The sequence below is a fragment of the Pongo abelii genome, chromosome 4 (genome assembly GCF_028885655.2).
Source record: "Pongo abelii isolate AG06213 chromosome 4, NHGRI_mPonAbe1-v2.0_pri, whole genome shotgun sequence".
Taxonomy (NCBI): domain Eukaryota; kingdom Metazoa; phylum Chordata; class Mammalia; order Primates; family Hominidae; genus Pongo; species Pongo abelii.
The window spans coordinates 9,225,834-9,250,330 of NC_071989.2; the positions used below are offsets into that span (position 1 = coordinate 9,225,834).

General features: G+C 41.2%; 1 protein-coding gene across 9 annotated transcripts in view; it reads right to left on the reverse strand.

Annotated features, from left to right (window-relative positions):
- Positions 1-24,497, reverse strand: part of SEMA5A (semaphorin 5A) — a 516,352-nt gene that overhangs the window by 109,056 nt on the left and 382,799 nt on the right. For all 9 annotated transcript variants that reach the window (XM_063724051.1, XM_063724052.1, XM_063724054.1 and 6 more), the window contains one exon: positions 7,781-7,988. In XM_063724051.1, the coding sequence (XP_063580121.1) occupies positions 7,781-7,988 (208 nt within the window). The remainder of the gene's footprint in view (positions 1-7,780; positions 7,989-24,497) is intronic.

Consider the following 24,497-nt stretch of genomic DNA (forward strand, 5'->3'; position numbering starts at 1 on the left):
TGCAGGGCCTCACTTGGTGTTTGGCATGTATTAAGTTCAATAAATATAATATAAAGGAATTAATTACAAAAAATCCACATTCTCTAGAGGTTAAACCAATGCCAGCGCAAACAAAAACTCAAGACTTTGAGATTTGGCAAATATTAAATTCATTCTGAGGGGATAATATTTACTTTGTAAAATGGGTACATGTCAAAATGTCCTCCTGAATGTTTATTTGATTAATGACCAAATGAGTAAGGTTGTCTGGCTGGGAGACCACGTGGAGACCCTGCAATTTCTCTATACACATTGTATGCTTTTCCCATTGGCAGATGCTGTCTTTAGGGAATATTTAATTAAGAAAGGTGTCAACCTATTAACTCCGCCTTTTAAAACTTTGACCTTTAGAGCAATAAACGTCCTGTAGTAATCTAATTTCCATACTAATTTTTTGATGAGGTGTTAATTTATTTAACTAAATGATACTATTAAACGCTAACTGCATTAAGAACACCCAAATACCAGTTCACTCAATGGAGCCAATGTCTTTTTCCTTTTCTTTTTCTTTTTTTCCTAGACAGTCTTGCTCTGTCACCCAGGCTGGAGTGCGCTGCAATCTCCGCCTCCTGGGTTTAAGTGATTCTCCTGCCTCAGCCTCGGAGTAGCTGGTTTTACAGGCATGCGCCACAATGCCCAGCTAATGTTTGTATTTTTAGTAGAGACAGGGTTTCACCATGTTGGCCAGGCTAGTCTCAAACTCCTGACCTCTTGATCCACCCGGGTCAGCCTCCCAAAGTGCTGGGATTATAGGAATGAGCCACCATGTCCTGCCCAATGTCTTTTTCTTAATGGTCCATCTTTCCCGCTAGTTTTATAAGGCACAATTTAAAAGGTGTGACTCTTTTATATGTAAGCTATAATTCTTCCAGTTCCCAGATTTTCTCTCCTTTCCCCCAATTAGTTCATCAAGCAAAAATAAAACAAGCCAAAAAAACAAAAACAAACAAACAAACAAAAAACCACCTAAGGCCCAAAGGCTTTCAATCCTTTTGCTACTGTGTGATATCGCCACATTTTTCTGTAAAGGAATTTTATTTTGTCACAAGAATTTTGCTTCTTTTCAAGGTATGAAGTAAATTAGCAGATAAGGGAGAGGCAGAAGGTCCATTTGTTAATTTAACAAATATCATATTTACTGACCCTTTTTTGAGCTGGATACCAGGCTGGGGGCTTCATTGAAACCAGAAGCACAGAGGAAGCCCAGTCTTTGGGAGCTCATATTCCCACAGCTTGAATGAAGCCTGTGCTGGCATGCAGGAATTTGCAGTCTACTTTCTGTTCTATGATTAAAGATTAAGTGCACACTCTTTCAATGAATGTTAAATAAAAAATTAAGATTGTGTGAGTAAGCATCCAAAGGGTAGAAAAGTCCATGATGTTCAGAAAATATTAGGATACTGATTAACCTATGTAATTTAATAACTCATTTGATAAATGTAATATCTAATTTTATAAATTAGGGTTATTAAGGGACATTCATTTATTCAAAAGGCAGATGATAATCTAACTTAGGGGTCAGCAAACCACACAGCCTGTGGCCAAATTCATACAGCCACCTAAACTTTTCCTGAAACACAGAACTGGGGAATGTCCCTCTCTGGTAACTGCTCATGAGTGCACAGAGGCCACAGGGCAAGGCTTACTCACAGGTGACCTAAGCTTTGGCCCCAGGATCCTCCCTGATCCTGGAACATGGGAGGATTATGAGGAACTGCTGCAAAACCATTCCTCGCTCATCCCTATGTCCCAGGAAGGCTGTCAGGAGCTTCTCATTGCTTTCCAGGTTGTGGTGAGGTGTAAGGCTTTCTGCCCCCGCGTACACCCGCACTAGGATACAGCTTTAGGCTCTAAAACTGCCGGGCTACAGCATGGAACGGGCTCCTGAGAGTGCAGTGCCTTAGTTCTCCTGCTGCACTGTCACCTGGCCGTTTTGTTTTGTTTTGTTTTTGAGACAGAGTCTCACTCTGTCATCCAGGCTGGAGTGCAGTGGTGTGATCTCAGCTCACTGCAATCTCTGCCTCCCGGGTTCAAGCAATTCTCTTGCCTCAGCCTCCCAAGTAGTTGTGATTTCAGGCATGCACTACCATGTCCAGCTAATTTTTGTATTTTTAGTAGAGACGGGGTTTTGCCATGTTGGCCAGGCTGGTCTCGAACTCCTGACCTCAAGTGATCTGCCCTCCTCAGCCTCCCAAAGTGCTGGGATTACAAGTGTGAGCCACCATGCCCGGCTGCCCCTTTTGTTTTGATGTCATCCTGTGGGACAAGGGTTGTGGCGAGTAGACTCATTTTCTGCTCTTTTTTTTTGGCTAAGTAATAAACTGTCTGGATCTAAAAGTAGATCACACTTTTCTCAACAGACAAATCCATCAGCCTTGCTTGACCCACACATCTACCCATTCATTATGGTCTATGGCTGCTTTCACACTGCAAGGGAAGAGCTGAGGAGTTGCAACAGAGACTGGACACCTGTGCAGCCTAGAACAGTTTCTCTCTGGTCCTTTGCAAAGAAAGTTTGCCAACATGCTGATCTACTCAACGCACAGTCCTTAAAATGACTTTAAAAGTCCACATCAGGGCCGGGCGTGGTGCCCTATGCCTGTAATCCCAGCACTTTGGGAGGCCGAGGTGGGTGGATCACTTGATGTCAGGAGTTCAAGACCAGCCTGGCCAACATGGCGAAACCCTGTCTCTACTAAAAATACAAAATTTAGCCAGACCTGGTGGTGCACGCTTGTAGTCTCAACTACTAGGGAGGCTGAGACAGGAGAATCACTTGAACCCGGAAGATGGAGGTTGCAGTGAGGTGAGATCACACCACTGCACTCTAGCCTGGGTAACAGAGTGAGACTTGTCTCAAAAACAGAACAAAAAAAAAAAAAGAAAAAAAAAAAGGGTCCAAGTCAGCGGCCCTCCCATTATCACAACTCTAAGCTGTTCTTTTCTTAGCCTTGAAAAGGTACAATCAGTCATACTACTTGGAGGGCTATAACATTTTCTTCTGGGAGAAAATAACAACCTGATTTCTAGACAAGCTCATTAGAGCACAGGTCCTGTGGCTTCTCTTTTCCTCCTGAATTACAGAGGTGGAAACCCTATGAGCTCTTGGCCAGAGCTCATAGGGTAGCAGGTTCTGACTTCGCATTGGTGTTTACACCAGGCAGGAAGTCAGTGAGTGGCTGCTCTTGGCTGCTCCATCCTGTGCCTCCTCATGGAGACTTTTTCCACTTAATTAATTTATTCATTGTAGAGATGGGTCTCACCATGTTCCCCAAGCTAGGCTTGAATTCCTGGCCTCAAGCAATCCTCCTGCCTCAGCCTCAAGAAGTGCAGGAATTACAGGTGTGAGTCACCACTTCCAGCCTTTTCCCACTTTAAAGACCACATGATGCTACTGGACCATGAGCCAGGTGCATGGCCTGGCCCACAGGATGGGGTCAGCTTTCCTGTCTTCCCCTGTTACCCATGGTACTCATATCTGGGCCTTCCCAGATCCCCAAATTCCTCAGAAATTAGTGAATGTGAACTCACTTTATGCAACTTATACACAGATGTGGTCAATAAGGCCTAAAATGAAAAAGGATATGCGTGAATCGTGCAGTTTCTCTGGCACTCTACATCCCCAGAGATCTCCACCAATTCCAATGAATTAGCTTTGTCTTTTGCATGATTTTCTCACTCTATGTATGAAATGGCTGTGCTAAAAAAAATGCTAACATCAAAACACAATTTTTTTGCTTGTCTTTGAGGTCAAACTTCACTCAAATATAATTTTGAAATATTGATCTTTTAAAATAACTTTCCAAGGGAACAATGCTGTGTTCCAATCAGTCACAACACATGTGTGCGGTCAGTACAGTGAGGTTCTTGTCACCACTCCCAAACCCCGACGCCTGAGGTCCCAGGATCTCCTTAAGAACAACCAGAGAATGGTGACTCAGCTTAGAAAGCTTTGGAAAAACAGAGTACAAAACCTCCTTCATGTTTGCTTGATCCAGTCTGACAGCAAGCAGAATGAGGAACAGGCTAATGTGAAGGAGGAGTGAGCATCTCTCAGGAGACCTGGCTTTTGCCTGTCTGGGTACTGACCAGCTCTGCCTCTCAGTTGCACACATGAAGAGTGCAATCCAGCAGCTCCTTCAGCTGAAATCTGACCGCTGAATGGGTGGTCCTCATTGTACCAGTGGCAGTAGAAAGAACCAGTAACACAACATGGGCCTGGGGCAGTCTTGGCTCTGACCCAGGTCTCATGTCGCAGTAGCTATGCAACCTTGAGCAGGACACCAGAAATATGAGCTGCCATTTCTTCATCTGAACAACGGATATGGTATGCTGCTTTACTTTCAGGGTTGACATAATAATTCCAAAAAATTCTCACAAAATCTAGCATATTGTCAGATATGTAAAAGAAATTTGTGAAATTGTATCAGTTATCATTTATACACATTTTAATAAATGTCATTGTGCATTGTCTTTGGAAAAAAGACTCAAGAAAATTAAACATGTAAACATGATTTTGAAGGAGACAGTAATTTAGATAAGCAGTTTCCCTTTTTAAATACTTCAAGATTCATTTATAAGACTGGTTTTCTAATAATAAATGGCATTACTGAGATTCTATGATGGAAGGTATATTGGCAAAGAAATTAGTATCCAATCGTTACCCAATTGTTTTCCTATTCCTATTTAGTGTACTTCTTTAAGCGTCTTTCTGAAAGATTAAAATTGCTTTTATCAAAAAACCCCACAATTTTTCCTTATAATTTATAAAAAATGTTTATGCAGTTATTATTTTTTTAAAAGATTCTTTTCTCCATGGAATGTTAACTAGGGAGGGTTTCCTATCTTTCTACAGGACTAGGATAATAGAGAAACACATTGGAAATATTCAGAGAAATGCTTGGGTTGAAATCTTTAGTTTTCTTTTCTCAAATGAAATACTAAAGGACCAGGCAAAAACTAAACCCCTCTGAGGATGGGCACACAGAAGACCATAGTCTATCAGTTGAAAATGAAGTTACGATCTCTTGCTGCTTCTCTCAGAGTAAACAGCAGGGTGATGAAACTCCAGCTATAAATGTCAAGCTCCTTCCCTCTCAGGAGCCCAATGAAGACACACCAGTGGCATCATTCTCCTTGAAAGGAAAGAGGGAACAGTGAACTCCTCCCCAGGCCTCTGTGCCTGGAGCACCAGCTCCTGTGGATCCACAAGTGGGCTGGCAGTTCAGGTGCACAAAAGATGCCAGGGACACTGTGCCTCTCATCACTGATCTGATGCAGAACTTAGTTCCTAAGTTGCATATACAAAAGGCTGAGCGATTGTGATCCAGGCTCAAGGAAGTAGGGCAACCTGTAAAAGATGAATTGCCTCATGCTCTCTGTAAGCCATGCACTCCCGTTCTGGCACGAGAATCACCCTGTAGACAGCACAGGCCTGTGGCTTCCTGCGGGTTATCCTGTGTCACCCTCCAAAAAGGTCATCCTTCACTGAGCTGGAGTTGAAAGACTGGTGTCCTTCTAGATATATTCCAGCTAAGACATCCTGTTGGCCAGACCCCAACCCTGTTACCCACTGAACCAACAGCAACTGGAGGAAGAATAATTCCTTCCCTAGGCTAGTTCTGCAGGGAACACAAACCAGAACACATTTCAAGCAGCCACTGGTTAAATTTAGGAAGTAAGCATATATAAGAATGGCAGTTAATAAATACCACTAGCTGTTATTAATGTTCACAATATCATTATGATTAGCTGGGAGGTTCCTCGCATTATTCCTCAACTCTGTCTCTCATTTCAAAGGAAGCGTTATGTGATAGACTTCATTTTCTAGAATCATCTTGAAAGGCATATTGTTGTGATTACACATAAAAACCTTCTTTCCACCTAAGAATACCCACTTTGCAGAATGCCTTAAATTTTATACTCTATATATTATCCTATTTGATTCTATAGCAATTCACATGTGTTGAGTGAGAAAGTGAATTCTGAAATACTTTTGTGACTTGGGCCACAAAACAGCAACAACAGGGCTGGGCGCAGTGGCGCACACCTGTAATCCCAGCACTTTGGGAGGCAGAGGCAGGCAGATCACTTGAGGTCAGGAATTCCGGACCAGCCTGGCCAACATGGTGAAACCTTGTCTCTACTAAAAATACAAAACTTAGCTGGGCATGGTGGCACATGTAATTCCAGCTACTCGGGAGGCTAAGGAAAGAGAATCACTTAAACCCAGGTGGTGGAGATTGCAGTGAGCCGAGATCACATCACTGCACTCCAGCCTGGGTTACAGAGCAAGACTCCATTTCAAAAAAAAAAAAAAAAAAAAAAAAAGCAACAACAGGTCTGTTCCCTGAACTCTAGCTTCTAAGTTCCAAAGCCAGTGTCATTAGGCACCTTGTTTTGAGAGAGAGTGGCCCGTGTAGGGTAGATGTCTGTGAGTGATATATCAAAAAGGACTATTTCCACTCCAAATCTGCAATTACACCCTGCTTTAGGAGTGGAATTAAACAAGATGCCTAAGAACATTTAAGATTCTGATTTCCCCAAGGGCGATCTTTTGTCAGGGATCAGAGTGTACATACAATCTCCCAGAGTAAAGTGCTGGTCAAGTGTGTGATGTATACAGTACTTTTTCATTTCCTAAGCACCTGGGCCAACATGTTTCCAAATTAAACTTTAAACACAACTGTGGTTGATCGTGGATGTCCCACGGAAGATAAGACTGGCCTGAGGGTGAAGGAAGATGCAATGACACTTGGGTTTCCCTGTGGCTGGAGACCTCCCTCCCTACCCTCTCTGCAGGCTCAGGAGAGAAGTAGCACTCCAGGGGAGCTGGTGCCAAGGACAGCGGTGGGGGTGGGTGGTGTCCCGGAAAGTGGGTGCCACTGCAGCAACATCAACCACTCCTTCTTCTCAAGGGGTTATCAGCATAAGAGCTGTGGTCGAGAAGGACGTATACCTTGTCATATTTTTTGTTATTTCTATATTCAAATAAAATACAAGCTTGAGGCCAGGTGCGGCGGCTCAAGCCTGTAATCCCAGGACTTCGGGAGGCAGAGGTGGGCAGATCACTTGAGGTCAGGAATTCAAGACCAGCCTGGCCAACGTGGTGAAACCCTGTCTCTACTAAAAATACCAAAATTAGCCAGGCATGATGGCACACATCTGTATTCCCAGCTACTTGGGAGGCTGAGGCACGAGAATCACTTGAACCTGGCAGCCAGAGGTTGCAGTGAGCTGAGGTCTCACCATTGTACTCCAGCCTGGGTGACAGAGTGAGACTGTGTCTCAAAATATATATATATACATATATATACACATATATATATACACACATATGTGTGTGTATATGTGTATGTGTATATATACGTGTGTGTATATATATGTGTCTGTGTGTGTGTGTATATATATATAAGCTTGTGCCAGATTAACAGATTAATACAGTCATCAAATATTAGTATTACCACTGAGTGTTCTGAGGCACTGAATAATTTATTTTAACCCTGACAACTTCTTACAGGTATTATAACATGGCTCCTCCTCTGAGGAGAACTGGTGGGTTATTCTCATCACAGTGAATCTATTTTAATGAAAGCTCTGTATCCTAGAGCACAGGACTCTCAGAGGCATGAAGTGTGGCTCTGAGGCCATTCAACTTCAGGGCATCTGAAGCCTCCCCGGCTCTCTCTGGGTGGGCCCTTCACACACACACCAGTGCATCCTGACCCCGGAGATGCCCTACCTGCGTGTGCGGTAGAACTGGCACCTCTTCAGGGGGATCTTGACCACGTGCTCCCGCAGGCCCACGAACAGGACGCTCTGGCTGTGCAGGATCTGCAGGCTCCTGATGGGCTCCCTCCGCCTGTCAGGGAAGAGCTCAATCTCTTCCAGCAAACAGCTGCTTGAGGTCTGATTCAGGGGCGCCCGCACTTTCTTAATGGTTCCGTACTCTATGAAGGTCACAGGAGGAAAAGGAAACAAGGTCAGATGGTCTCACAAACCAATCCCTGGTTAAACAGAGTGTGCTGTGTATGCAGCCATGGATCTTCAGCCAGGAAAGCCATCTGAGCATCCTTCAAAAACAGTACACCTGGACCCCACTGCAGACCAGTTAGGTCAGCTGCACTGGATGTGGGGCCCAGACAGCAGTATCTTTTAAAATGATGCTCTCATGTAGCAAGGGATGAGGACTAATCATCTCCGATTGGACCCTTCCAGTTTCAAGTCTAGGGATGGAGAGCTCAAAGTAGCAAGCTTTGTGCCATCCCATGGAGAACATCAGGAAAGAGAGACCCTCAAGGGACGATCTTGGATTCTTAGTGACAGAGGTGCTGATTTTGGTGCCCAGCAGGGCAAGGAAAATGCAATGTGATGGGCAGTTTCAAATATCCAGTACCACAGTGATGCCCCCTCCTCCTTCCTGCCTGGAGAAGTACACCCTCCTCCATCTCCCTCCTTCCTCTGTCTATATTAGCTACTTCTTTGTTCCTAATGCTTGCTCTTTGGGATGATTTTCTTGGGCTCAACTCCTCTAAACTTTCTTTCCTGTGCTTCTGAACATCCATTTCTGGCCGATCCAAGCCCTCCCCACTCCAGGTTTCCTGCTCCCTGGGTGTTTCTGTGCACTTATTTATCTGCTTGACTGCTAGCACTGCTGGAGGGTGAGTGACCTCTGAGCCATGCAGCCTTCCCAGCTATGAGGAGTGCGGAGCAGGGTCTTCTCAGCATGCCAGTGGGAGGGTGGCGGGGACAGCATGGCCAGCACCTGTGTGTAGGGGGGACACACAGTTGAAATGAACATTGCTCTCCCAGGTACCCTGTGCTGCGCCCCGCAACTCCTTGCTGACACCCTGCAAATCCCAGGCATGAAATCCAGCCTTCTGGAAGCCCCTTAGAGATCCATTCAAGTACCTGGAATCATCCTGAAGGCCTTGACTGAACAAAACCTTCCATGATCCTGAGTTTCAAAACATCATGATTCTTATTTTGCACACACAGAAAATGAGTTTAAGAAGTTATTCTAAAACCAGAAGTAGTCAAGAATATTTGATTTCAAGACCTTGGATAAAATACTTTACATTTTTCTCTCTCTATGAAAGCCGTAGAGATGGAGGCTATTTGTGTTTAAAAAAATACATAAGCAGACATGTTTTAGCCTGAATTTACTTTAAAAAGCATATCTGAAACATCTCCAATGAGCATTTTCTGATTATGCACTGACTGAAAAATCATGTATACAGTATTGGCAAACAATTGCTTGCTTTTGTTTTAAGCTAACTGGTTAAATATGTTACTTTTGAAAAAGATCAAGTGTACACTGAAGTATGCTATATGCGGGGAAGATTTTAAAATGATGTTGGAGGAAAGAATATGTATTTGTGTTCATGTAAAAGGGTGAGGACAAAAGAGAGAGAGAACAAGAGAGAGGAGAGAAAGAGGCAGCTGTGGCGTAGACAGGCAGGCATTTTAACAAATTCACAGTTCACAGATGTAAGCATCTAAGAAAAAATTTATGTCTTAATTCTATCATTCAAATTAATTTTGACTTGGACATCACAGTTCATAAACTTGTTGGAAAATTCAGCCTCAATGATTCTTAGGTCTCTCTTCCTGGGGTACAGCGAAGTGTCAATAAACTTACACAGCACCAAGGAACAAACAGGGACAAGATGGGGGGGCTTCAGGGAAGGTGACATCAGCACAGATGTGTCAGCCACAAGGCCCTGCAAGGAGGTCCCCATGAGGCACCAGCAGAGGGAGGTGTCAGCCTTCCTATGGAGCAGTGATGGGCACAGAGCCTGTGGCTGCCTTTGCGACATCATTACACAAGGGGACATCATCTGAGCCACAGGTTAGGAGGGAGGCAGGGGCAGCAAGGCTCCTGGGAGAGCTTATGTGAGAGACCCCTGGGTGAAACAGGAGCTTTCATAGAAGTTCAGGGGTGGGTGGCCTGCCGAGAGTCGGGAGCCAGCTGGAGGATCACTGTGCTGTGAACAGCGTCACACTAGTTGTTCACCAGCCTAGCGTGGCATGGGAAACAGAGTTTCCAGAACTATAGCCTATCTGAGAATTTAACAAAGACTCATTGCTATTTATTATTTATTTTGTTGAAGGATTATGATTCTGAGAAACCTGCCCAAATTAACAACGTCCAAATGTCAATATGCTCATATGTATTTCTAATTCTTAAGTAATTGTGGAAAGAATCAAATTTTTAAAGATCTGTGATAGTTTGACTTAAAAGAATGAGCCATCTTTGATCATAAACTTTTACTGCATATTTCTGCATACCTTGTATCTGATTTTCCAACTGGTGGGAACTAACAAAACTACAGGGCTAGCATTTCAGAGCAAAGTGCTCAGATTGGGCTTGCATGCTGGTCCACAATGGATGACCTTGCATCCTTCACTCCCTGGAGCGTCTTAGTCATGTGACGAGATCCCTCCACAGTTCCCCCTTCCCTCTGCATCAGGTTTAGCACACAGGGACCCTTCTTGTCTCCTTGAAGCTCTTCCTTCTCCTGCCTGTGCCCTGCCCTTGCTCTGAACTCCTGCATGCTCACATGTTTGGTCACAGCCTTCTTATCCCCTGTCCTCATGATTACCCTCGGGTCTGTCTTCAAAGCCAGGATCTGTCTTCAAAGCTGAATGTTGGCTCTCTATCTGCAACTCAACCTCTAGGGACTGGAGACACCAGAAACTTGACAGGCCTCCCTGACTCTCTGTGTGGCCTACCAGCATGTCCCACCTCCTGTGACCTTGTCTAAGGGACAGCAGCACCATAATCCCAGTGCCAATGATGAGACCTCTCCTTCCCTGTCACCCACAGCTCATCTAGTTCTCATCCACTCGCCTCTGCCGTCCCTGTCACTCCTGCAGCTTCCTCTACACCTCTGTCACCCACATCTCACTGCATCTAGAGGCAGGCTCCAGGCATGCACATGGTGGCCCCATGCTCCTTCCTGCCTCCACCCTCACCTGTGCCTCTCTGTGCTCTGGCAACGGCCACCAGGAAACAAGAGCCTGTGATTGTGGCATACCCTGGACATGCAGCTCCCGTGCCGGAGGTGACAAATGACAACGTTATTTTCTTTCAGTGGCAGAAAGACAGAGACGGCCCTATAGAAGAGACATCCCCAAAAACCCCATAGATTTCTATTTGACATTGGAGGACAATAGCAGGACCCTGGTGGATCCTGCAAAGCTATTTGTATTTGGTTGCTGTTTTTACTTTACAACATTTACCATGGTTTTAGTTACTAACTTACTTGTTTTGTGGTTTTTACACTTGATCTTAGGCTCCACAGGGACAAGAACTATGTCAGTTGTGTCATGTGAGGTATGTGTAGTGGCTGCCATTAGGGCCAGTAGAGATTAGATGTTTCATGAATATATTCTGCTGAAAGACTGAACAAATGAGTGAGGGAAAGAAGTGTGGCCAGCCTGGAATGAGAATGTCATTATTACTCCCATATTTGCTAAAGAGCACTGATTAATATTTTTCCCATTATGATCTCTAGCAGGAGTTATGATATTAGTCAGTGTGAAGGTGAAACAATAAACATGAATTTCACCAATATGGAAAGATTTCAACCCAAGATGTCATAAACTAAATATGAATGAAGAATTGGTTTCATCCAAGAAAATATTAACTCTGAAAATTTGCCACAAGAAATAAAGCCATACAAAACTTCTATACTTCTGAAATTTAATACTCTAATCAAAGTTATTTGCATGAAAAAAATGTGCCAGAAAGATGTAAAATCTTCTTAATCATTCTTTAACATTCAGAGATCAACAAGTTAAAAAAAAAACAAATAGGCATTTCCTGTCCATTGCAGCTCCCCTTCCCAAGAAGAGAGGACAATGTGATATGGAGCTGCAGAATCAGTGCTGACCAGAGGATGCTCAGAATGGACATTGCTTTGGTGCAAACTCTCATAGTATTTGCCATTTGTGAAAATGTCCCCTACTCATTATGCTACGGACACAAATCTGAGTGTCATCTATTTATAGTTTCTCTCTGAAATAGAAAACTATAGATACTCATCATGAAAGGGACAGAGCTACTTCAAGACTTTAAATATCCATTAATGGTGATATAGTTATTATTCAAAAGACACAAATATTTGTAATTACATGAAAATATCATTAAATATTATACTTCACTACATATTTGTCTCATCTTAGTAGAAGAGTAGGGATGTTACATTCTAGGGTTACCAGATTAAATACAGGCTGCCAATTTCAATTTGAATTTCAGATAAACATGAATATTTTAGTGTTAGTATGCGCTATTCAATATTATTCATGATTTATCTGAAATTCAAATTTAAGTGGGCAGCCTGTATTTATGTTTGCTATATATGGCAGCCCTATTACATCACGTCTCCTTTGATCATCTTGGCAAGCTAGTGAAGATATGTTGGATATATGTAGCAACATATTTCTACTTTATAGGTGAGGATATTGAGTTTTAGAGAACAGAACTGATACATATTTTCTATGAACTGGTTAGACATGAAATGCCTTTTCACTTCAATGTTGATGAATGAAATAAAGGATTATAACAATGGACTCCACAGTGAACATTAATTATAAGGCTATTACTGAGGATACAGACTGAAACAGGGGAAGAGGTAGCTGTGCTTTGATTGCATTGGTCTTTTTTCTATCCGCTTTTCTAGAAGTCATAGAAATTAACCAACTGGAGGGCAATGAAAAGAAAGTCAGTATTGTAATGATGCTGAAAAAAGCTCAGCATCATTGATCATCAGTGAAATGCAAATCAAAACCAAAATGAAATACCATCTCATGCCAGTCAGAATGATGATTATTAAAAAGTCCAGAAACAACAGATGCTGGTGAGGCTGTGGAGAAATAGGAATGCTTTTACACAGCTGGTGAAAATGTAAATTAGTTTAACTATTGTCAAAGACAGTATGATGATTCTTCAAGGATCTAGAACCAGAAATACCATTTGACCCAGCAATCTCATTAATGGGTATATACTCAAAGGAATATAAATCATTCTACTATAAAGTCACACACACACATATGTTTATTGCAGCACTATTTATAATAGCAAAGACATGGAACCAACCCAAATGCCCATCAATAGTAGACTGGATAAAGAAAATGTGGTACATGTACACCATGGAATACTATGCAGCCATAAAAAGCAATAAGATCATGTCGTTTTCAGGGACATAGGTGAAGCTGGAAGACATCATCCTCACCAAACTAACACAGGAACAGAAAACCAAATACTGCATGTTCTCACTCTAAAGAGGGAGATGAACATTGAGAACACATGGACACAGAGAGGGGGACAACACACACCAGGGCCTGTTTGGGGAAGGGGAGTAAGGGGAAAGAACTTAGAAGACAGGTCAATAGGTGCAGCAAACCACCATGGCACACATATACCTATGTAACAAACCTGCACATTCTGCATATGTATCCTGTTTTGCTGTTGTTGTTGTTGTTAAGAAGAAATAAAGAAAAAAAAGTCAGCATTCTCCTCCATTGGAAGCCTTTGTCTGTCATCCACCTCAAGGACAAGCAGAGGCACATCTGTGTCAGAAGACAATATGTTCTTCTGGCTTCAATGACCCCCTCCCTTCGTACACACTAGGTGGACTCGAGCATCCTCGGGCAAACAGTGAAGGACATTCCTGCTCCCTTAAACCATCTGTTTAAAGAGAGTAACATGCAAAAAAAAGTTCACATAACTATAGATGAGTAGAAGTTATGTGTACACTTAAATGTTGGTATTTCTGAGAATAAGATGAAAGGATGATTTCCTAAAGAAACAAGGACCACGTAACATGCTGTCACCAGACCAGCTCTCGGAACAAGCAAAGGGCTTCAGTGGCATACCTGCCAATGAGAAGAAGAGAACCCTCCTCAGCACAGATCACTACATTGTAGGTCTAAACAATTCTTAATATATATATATATTTTTGCTGGTGACCAACGCAGTCAAAGAAGACCAGGAGTAAATCTGATGGCAGGTATAAAATGCAGAGGTAAAACTGGATTACCATAATGACAGATGGTCTCTTCAACCTCTACAATCTGAGTCATTAGGAAAATGCCCAAAAGAAAAAGAAAACATCACAAATGAAAATAGTTTACAAAGGTAAAGTTTGCACATTGTCACACAAAACAGTAGTAAATTCCATTTGAAACATGACTACTGGGGAAGAAATGTTTACACAATGCTTACCAAAAGACAGGAGTGTAACTTGAAAAGGACAAAAAGAAATTACCCCCAAAGAATTCCAGCTACAAGAAAAGACCCATGAAACACAGAATCTTGTATTCCCAATCTTCATCCCACAGGAAAACATGTTCATGTCCTGGAACAAATGAGTTACTAAGTACACTGTGGGAAGAATAACTGGAAAGAAAAATGTGTTTTTTAGTGGGGAATTTTTTTTTAACGGGAGTTTGAATGAAATACTGTTCTTAGAGCAGAATGTGGCAGTAAGTAAAGCTACTGGGACAAATTCCTAATGCATTTCATGGGAACACAGTGACCTGAACGTGGGACCTGGGGAAGCAGCAACAGTGATTAGGATCCCCACAAAAACCCTCAAGCACTGAGGTTTAGGAGGTAGGAACCAAAAGGGTTTATCTAGACCACACTGTTCAATGGCGATACATCAGAGTCCCCAAAAGTAATTTAAATTTTTCTAGATGCCACATTTAAAATGGAAAAAAAGGAAACAGGTGAATAAATTTTAATTATATATTTTACTTAACCCAAGGTTTCCAAAAAAATATGTGATATATCATATGTAATCAATATAAAATATTTGGATTTTGTATACGAAGTGAAATCCAAGTGCATTTTATACTTATAGTCCATTTCAATTCATACTAACCACATTGCAGCTGGCCAGAGACACATTTCAGGAGGCTGTGGCTAATGTACGGGACTGCCTGAGGATGTACAGGGGTGTCCTGGTGCCGCTCTGCAGAGCCAGGTACTCCTGGCTACACGCAAACAAGAGACAAGTCCAAGCCCACATCATGAGCTTCAGTTTTCTGCATTTCACATATTGAACCTTGCCCTATTTTTTAAATATAGAGGTCCTTCTCTATAGGTGTTTAAAAATCCCTGCACCAGGCCAATTGCCTCCTCTTTCAAGTAAGATGATGGAGGTTCATCAAGGCGAAGTGACAGCTCACAGCTACACGGCCAGTGAATGTGGCCATGAGAATGGAACCTGGTCTCTAAATCCTTACCTGGACACCTGCTATCACTTGCTGGCACACAGCTCACAGGCAGTGGCAGATGCCCTGTGGGAGTGAATGCCATTATTGGTAGTTCATTTCAGAAACTTGTTAATGGACAGAAAGCAATCATGACCATTAGAAAAGGTTATTTCTGTTTTTCATCTGTTTGCTTTGTAGAGTTTTCTATCCACCAAGAAGTCAAGCTAGTTCCTACTTTCCTTCGGAGTATAGCATCTGTGTCTCTTTTATGAATAACCCTGACTGACCTCCCAAGCAGAAACACTGCAGTCAACATGATTTTCCATCATCCAGAGCCTGAATAATCCACATATTAAAGCCAGTGCAAATCACAGGGGAAATCAGATGTATTTATTCCTAAATTAAGCTAACAAGGAAAAGCAAGCACAGGTATATAGCATGATGTTCAAACAAACAAGTATATGTGTGTGTGTATATATATGTGTGTGTGGATATATGTATGTATATATGTGTATATATGTGTATATATATGTGTGTGTGTATATGTATGTGTGTGTGTATATATATATACACCATCTTTTCTTCCTTAATGTAAGAAATGTATTCGATTTCCTTAATCCAGCAAGATACATTCTTGGGGAGACTATGAGTGACCCTACTGATTTTGGTCATCTCTAAATTTGAACATTCTTTCATCATTATATTTTCCAAGTTAACCTTTCAAACAGTCCAAGATATGATGGATGCTAAGGTTGGAAGGGACCTAAAACAATATTTTAAATTGTGCAGTTGAGAAAAGCAAGGTCCAGAAATGTTAACTGATTTCCAAAGGTCAGACTACTGGGCCAGAGTTTAGGTCCTGTTCATACGGATCAAGAGCTGGTTTCTGAATTTTTGAAGGTATTTTTGTTTCAAAAGTATAAAAAGAGAGATATGCAGTCCCTATAATGGTGCCTCAGTAATAGTACGGATTGGGAGTTCCTAAAAATCAGGCGAACTGATACAACAGCATATTAAATAGCAGTTGTTATTCCAGGAAAATATGCAGCTGTGATTTATAGACATGTGCTTATCTTATCGTACCACTGACTACACAGAAAACTAGTGTCTAAGGGATGCCAAGCCCAGGGCAGATCTGACTTCTCTATCAGGCTTCAAGCTCCCATTTCTATGGGCTCATGAAGCAAACAGGGGAATAGATGATGAAAAAAAACCTTCTATTGCTGTTTCATTTAAAAAAAAAAAGAATTTAGATGACAAAGGATTTGTTTAAACATTAAAATTGACAATAAAAATAAGCCCCTTAAATCACTATTTGCTATATATAATGTAGACTCTCATGTGCATAATTCAATTATCAGTGGTGAAAAATTAACCATGTTTTTGGCTCTGGGGGAAAATAGCTGCTATTTTTTAACTTTCAAAGTTTAAGTAGCTAACATGAATTTTATGGTTTGAACATGATTCAGTTTTGCATCTTCAGAGTACTGGTCAATTTAAATGAATACAAACGTAACAATCTCTTATTCGTAAGGTAAATATGCCTTATACTAAGATAGAGTCTGTTATGAGCTGAACTGTGTCCACCCAAAAGTCATATGTTTAAGTCCTGGCCTTCAGGATCTGAGAATGTGACTGTATTTAAAGACAGGCTCTCTAAAGTGATTTAAGGTAAAATGCAATCGTTAGTGTAGGCCCTCATCCGATATGCGTGTTGTCCTTACAAAAAGAGAAGGTTAGGATACAGGCACAAAAGACCATGGAAGGACAAAGAGAGAAGGCGGCCATCTGTAAGCCAAGAGGAGAGGCCTCAGGAGAAACCAAACCTGCCGACAGCTTGATCTTGCACTTCCAGCCTCCAGGGCTGAGAAATAAATTTCTGTTGTTTAAGCTGCTCAGTCTATGGTACTTTGTTATGGCAGTCCCAGCAATACTGTATTATATAACAACTATATATTATTTATATAATATATATTTATAATATAAATATTTATATAATATATATTTATAATATAAATATTTATATAATATATATTTATAATATAAATATTTATATAATATATATTTATAATATATTTATAATATAAATATTTATATAATATAATATATATTTATGATATAAATATTTATATAATAAACATATATTTATAATATAAATATTTATATAATTTATATAATTATAAACATATATAATATAAATATTTATCTAATTTATGTAATTATAAATATATAATATATAAATATGTCAAGAGTAGGATATAGAAATAATAGATTTTGGCATCCAGATAAACTGTTAAGAGCAATTTAAAAACTAGATTATAAATTTTTTTTGCTTTCTTCTAAAATATTGTGATTCAAACTCTAATATGGAACCATTATAAATTATATATTAGATTCAATCTTTTTAACCTTCTACTATAACCTTGTACTCATATTATGAATAGCCTATTACTTGTAAATGTTTTCATTTATTTCACATAACCACCTTTATATGTAGTTCTGATCTAGAAAAGTGGCAGGGAATGTCACAGGACGTGTAACATTTTGCAAAATTAATGCATTTTGATAAACGTTATGTAATAATTCATGTGGTTGGTGCTACTGCTTAAAACCTTTATGCTAATGCCTCTGGTGATCTTTGGGGGAAATTCAGAGAGCACTAAATGAGCACTTAAGAATGAACTTTCAAGTACCTAAAGAAAAGGTCTCTGATTATAATGAATTTCTTATTGAAGGATTTCAATATTGAATGAATTTTAGCTCCATCAACATTTGAAAATTTTACGGAAATAAATCTTTAGAAGGAAGAAGGCAAAGTGGGAAACAAGGAGGGATAGAGAAAGGAGGGAAAGGAAACACAGTGAATCCAATATAACATTTACCATCACAACTAGTAAAAACAGTGTGCAATTGTCCATACTTGTGTATGATTAGATGGCCTTCTATCATCATGAATGCATGAACAATGAAAAAATTTAATGCTTAAACAGTATTTACGTGAAAGTCCCTGTGGCTCACGTGTATAATGGCTTAAATCCTGATACACCCGGGAACACTGAGCAATCAAAAAAGACTCAGAGAAGTTATTTTGTGTCAACAACAGCAGCCCAAAGCACTTCCAAAACAGAAGATAAACATATATTTTCTCTAAGGTGCAATAAAAAACTTAAAGGGTAGAATTGTAATATATCTGATATATATATAAATTCTTATTTTGTATGAAAGAAAAAAGTCCTACCCACAAAGAAAGGGAAAAGAATTGAGGAAAATGTGATATAAAAGTAGATTACTGCAAAGCATTGGATGGTTAAATCTATTATCTGGATTCCATTCTCTTTTTATTAATTCTGTAACTTTTGTTATAGTTTAAGGTATTTTTAAAATTATTCAGCCTTCAGTGTGCTGAATCCAATAGAGAAATTAGACCTGTGAGGAAGACAAGTGGCACCCCCGACAATGGTCACTTGTGACAAGACTGGAGATTCATGTGGACAAGGAGGCCACTGACCTGGGAAGCTAAATTAGTTTATTTCCAGTTGTGCATTTGGATTCTATTTGATTCTCTGCCTCTATGTCCAAGAGGCATTTCTAGTGTTTGGCTCATCGACCCAGAGTCACTGCAGAGTAAAAGAAAAGCTTTTGTATTTGTATGTGTTACCGTACCAAGTATTATCAGGGAGGTAATGATGAAATACCCGCTTCCACTCACTGGGCAGCTCGTCACCATGGCAACAGATCATTATATAAAGTTCATCAATTCAGCTGGTCATTATCCCAAAGCAGCAGACAGCTAATATGTTAAGGAAAGTTCTTTCTCTTAACTTGTAAACGAGCAACTGAATTAAATTGGTCTTGTCACTGGGAGCTCAATATTACATTTATATAGAAAAGGAGAATTCAAAGAAGAAAAAAAGGTCTTCTTGGCTAGTGTATGCTTGAAAAGAAGAATTTAATTCACTCAGTTATCAGATTCAACTAATGGCTTATTTTTTTCCTGAAAAGGATAGTCAGTCAGTTTAAACTTTCCTGGTCATAAATTAAATGCAAAATTTTAAAATCACAAGGCATTAATATTTTAAACTATATTCTCATAGCCCGACCCTCTGCATGTAAGTTCTTGAGACCCAGCACTAGGGGATGCAGCCTGCCTTGTTCACTGTGACCCTGTTGGTTTCCAGAACACAGCCTGGCACATAGTAGGTGCTCAAGCAGAGACATGTTCATTGTGTGGCCTCTGGGACACAACAGCCCAGGTTAAACTCCAGGTTCCCACAATCACAGGCCGTGTGACCAAGCGCAGGTTACTAATATCTCTGTTGCCTTCTCCCCGGTGCCCAGCTCACAGGGTCGGTGGCCACTAAGTGAGTTTAACTGTATGTTTGTTTGGATGGTACCTGGCACACAGGACACATTGTATAAGAGTTTGCTGTTTTTCTTTTCTTATTAATGTTTAGCTTGTAAACCGTAAGTCCTATTCAAGTTTTGTCTAAAATCAGCAAGATCCCTGCTCCACCACTACTCACTGTACATATGCCAGGAGGAGAAATGACATCTCTTTTACAGCTGCTTTGGGTGCCTTGCTGAATAAAACCTCAAAAGCTCCTTGCAGTACCCTAAATCATAAGCCAGCGCTTATAGGAAATTTACCACTGCATTTCCTGTGAATAAAAACCATATTACTTTTAAAACAAGAGTGCAATTAATAGAGTCCTCTGGGTATCCTTTCTAAACTCTCATCTAACCCACAGCTTAAATATAACTCCAATCATTCTGTTAAGGAAGCAATTCAAGTTTCTGAAAGGAAATTACTTGCCTTAGATTTATTGTATCTAAATTACAAAACAACCACCCAGTTGGTAAGGTTGGCAGCCCTTCTCTGAGAGTCACCAGGCAGGCATCCAGAGTCTAAATTACCGTCTAGCCCCCAGTGGTGAAATTTATACTGTGTCTGGTCCCATTAGTTGTCAATTGAGATGGTTGAGAAAAATCTATGCTAAGCACTTTTGCACTTTTGAAACATTAATTCCAAAGGAAAAAAGAGAGCTTTCTTACTCAGTGGAATAAGAAAATTATTTTGTCATTTTTCTCAGTGGCTACATTACACCAATTACGACTAGTGCCTGATGTTCCAAGCTGTTTGTTAGCTCGTTATGAGCTTTCTTTAGGCACTGTCTTATCCATTTCTATGGTTTCAAAGAAAACTTGAGGCTGCCATTACTGACCTAAACCTTCCTCTCTGGCTTCAAAGAAGGCTTTCCAACCAACTCTCAGGCACACCGCATGCAACTAGAACTCAGTACACCCAAAACTGGAAACTCAATGTCTCCCCTTTGTATCAAATCCGTCCATGCACCTGAAATCCTGAATCCACTGGCCAGGATGGAATAGTCAATATGACTATCCTACTGTTCAGCTTCATCTCCTATCTCTTCACCCACAACTGCAGCTCATTTCAATGTCTCCCCCTTTCCAGAACACCCCAGGACTTTCTAGATCTGGATGCTTTGCATGTTCTGTGCCCTCTCTACCAGGCAGCCATCTCCCCATCCCCCAAGAGCCAGCTCCCAGGCCTCTGCTCTGGGTGGAGTGGGAACCTTTTCTCACCTCCCAGGCCAGCTCAGTGCTTCCAAAGTCTGTGTGCTTATGGAAGGTATTCTTCCTTCAACTAAGATAGTGATTAAGTCAAACCAAAGAATAAACGTCCATCTTTTATGGGACATATGCTTTCCTTGGTGTGATGTGCTGAGCCTTATCCTTATTCATGACACCTTCATGCTCTCGGGATACAGTAGGCCGTCAGTTGAGACTTAGTGAATGAACATACGAGGATTTCACAATTCTAGAATCATGCCTCAGAAGTCAATCTTTAAGCTCAAGGTGGAAATATATCTTTCAATTTTCCTGGTTATTGCCAAGAAATAGCAGAATAACCATGTTAAAAAGTTCTATAGTTGTCCAGAGCACTCAGGTCACTCCTAACTTTCTATGCACCCCTCTCACTGCCCACTCCACTGAGTTGCCCAAGAGGTGAGAAGCTGAAGTGAGGTGGGCTGGGGCGGGGATCTGAAAAGGAAGGTGTGACAGGAGGAGAGCCCTAAGTACAGCAGAGTGGTTCCCAAGCTTTATGACTAGAGAAGCTACTCAGGGAGAAGCCTGAGATGGACCTTCCAGGTGCAGCCCCTGAGACCATGATTTGGGAGGTCTGCAGTGGGCCTGAGGACCATTGTCAATCATTAACAAACATTCTAGGTGACTCTAACTCAAAGGACCTAGGATTTGACCAACAATAAGGGGCTGTTTTTAGTCCATATCACCAGATGCCAACAGTGAGGTCAGTGATGAAGGAGCTTTGAGTCTTGACTATTCTTTAACTTCCAGGAGCCCTTACGTAAAGGTCTTAGCATGGTGCCAAGGTCAAGGGAAGCACTTTCTGTGTCTTCATCATTGTTACCATGTGGGTGAGGGGGAGGAGGATGCTATGGCCAAGGGCCTCCCTCCATCCCGGAAGCTCTTCTTTCCATGTATTAAAACTGCTACAGGAAAAAACCAATAGGCAGGGATGCTACCTTCAACCTGTGAGTGACAGGGGCTGGATGTACACTGCTTCCAATTTAATGCATGATAAATAGTGTGATTCTTGCTTGACAGATGCAAAATCTGAGGCTCACAGAGGCTACCTCATTTTCTGACAGCACCCAGCCTACAAGAGGTAGAGGGAATATTTAAAATGCCCCTGGAACAAAGGCTTAAATGTTCCTCCAGGCCATGTTGCTGTGGCTTGATCCTTTTCTAAGTACTTTATTCATATATTAATCTCATCCTTGTTCTGAAATCCTAGTGCATTAGCCATCACCCAAAGAGTTACATTTAATGTACCTTTGAGTCATTCCTTAATGACATCACAAGACTCAGGCCCCTCTGCCAAAACTGGAACCTCCTTAAAGTTAAGGATGAAGTATTTGAGTTAGAAAAGATGAAAAAATCCTGGGGGTCTAATGCACAGCATGGAGTCTATAGCTAACAATGCTGTACTGTACAGTTGAAATTTGCCAAGAGAGTAGATTTTAAGTGTCCTTACCACAAGAAAAAAGCAAGCAAGCAGGAAAGAAAGAAAAAAGAAAACGGTAACTGTGTGACTTCATGGGTATGTTAATTAGCCTGATTGTGGTGATGATTTCACAATGTGTTCGCATACTGAATCAAGTTGCAGACCTCAAATATATACACTTTGTATTTTTTAAAAACCCTTAATAACCACCTCTTAAGTTTCTCTTATATCTTGAATCTCACATAGTAAGTAATGTGTCCTCTCTCCACGCTTGCTTATTAGTCATGGAGTAATATATATATAATGAGTTTGGCTTTGTTCAGATAGTTGGATGATAGCCACGGCATGTAAATGTGTCACACCCTTGTTTAGTACTTACTAACTGGACTTTCCCTCTAGGAGCAGAACTGTGTAATGTTCATGTGATGCAAAGGACACATTTGGCCAAGTTGGGCTTGCTCACCTGACATTCTTCTATCATTTTCCATCTGCTCTTGAACAAATAAAACCCTGGCATAGTCAGAGGCTCTCCCACTCTCCTCTCCCTTCTACACATAGAGCAGCTTTGGTGTGGCCTCTAGTCAGGACTGACTATTCCTTCAGCTGCTTCATGACAAGGAGGGGCCTCCAGGTTGCTCAGGTCTGTGGTGGGCCACTCAAATGACACTGCCCTCGTGATAATTACTGACTCAGAACTATCAACTATTTGCCCTAGGACACAAATACTCATTAGTTCATTTTCTCATTAGGTGAATATTTATTAAGAACTTATTTGGGTCATATTCTGGCTTAGCTGCTCTTGCTACAAAAATATCAACTTCCAAAGGTTTTCTGATGTTTGGACACTGGGCTCAATGTCCACTGATTTCCTTTACCCGAGGGAAAGTGTTACTTGCAGGGAATTATTTTCACTTGTCAGTGTTCTGTCTGGGAGCCACAGTGAATGGTGCATATGAATTAACAAGTCAGGAGTGACAATGCCCCCCTTTTTCTAGCCTATGTATGAACAAAGTCTGTGCATTCTGAGGGCTTTCAAATGCTTTGGTGTCCTACCTCCCATGTCCAGCCTGGTAGGGTGGAGGAACCTCAGTTGTGTGCATGAACATGGATGACTCATTTGCAAGAAATGTGGAATGAAAAATAAATGTGAAACTTTGATACACAATACAATTCTTGACTTTTGTGAACTCATTTTGAAGTAGATACCCATGCATGTCACTAGTACTTTGTGCCATACTCCACTCCCCAACATGTACATGTTATAGAAACCTACTCTTAGATGCAAATATATTAACTCTACATTAAAAAATAAAAGACAGGGCATGCATATTGAAATAGGCTGAATGTTTGTGCCCCCCTACCCCCAGATTTAGAGGCTGAAATCCTAACTCCCAATGTGGTGATATTTGGAGGTGGGGGGCTTTGGGAAGTGACACCCTCATGAATGGGATTGGTGCCCTTATAAAATAGGTCTCAGAGCCCTGCCTTGTCTCTGTCCCCTGTGAGGACACAGGGAGAAGGTGGCTACTTATAAACCAGAAAAGGGTCCTCATGAGAACCCAAGCATGCTGGCACCCTGATTTCAGGATGACAGGCCCCCAGCACTATGAGAAATACGTTTCTGTTGTTTCTAAACCACCCAGTTGACAGTAAGTTTTTATAGCGGCCAGGACTAAGACAAGTATATAATAAAGGAGACCCTTTCATTCACCAACAGTCCTACTGGGGAGTTTCCAGCCATCCTTTGGGTGGTGCCCTGTACAGAGTTTGACATGAAGCGTACACCCTCCTCCTTCCTTGCCCCCAGACCTACGTATTGTTTGGGTCAAGAGAGCTGAGAGAAGAAGGGGCTCCATATGGGAGAGAGGTTGAAATTCCTCTGCTATCCTCCTGAAAGAAACAGAAAAGGTGAAAGAAAAGGGGTGAGAGTGAAAAACTAGAATGATGGCAAAAAGGTGCCTACACCTCCAACAATCCTTCCTTGTGAACACAGGTCCTCCCATAATGTTTTCAACTCACACAATTCTTTCCTTTTTTTCTTTTAAAACACAATCTGGGGAAGGGGTTGAGTTGGTGTTTGACAGTGAGAGAAATTCATTCACCCTGAATATCAACAGGATCTGGTGAGCATAAGCCCAGGGAATGGTAACAGAAATGATGGGGAGAGCTGTGGACTTCCTAGGCA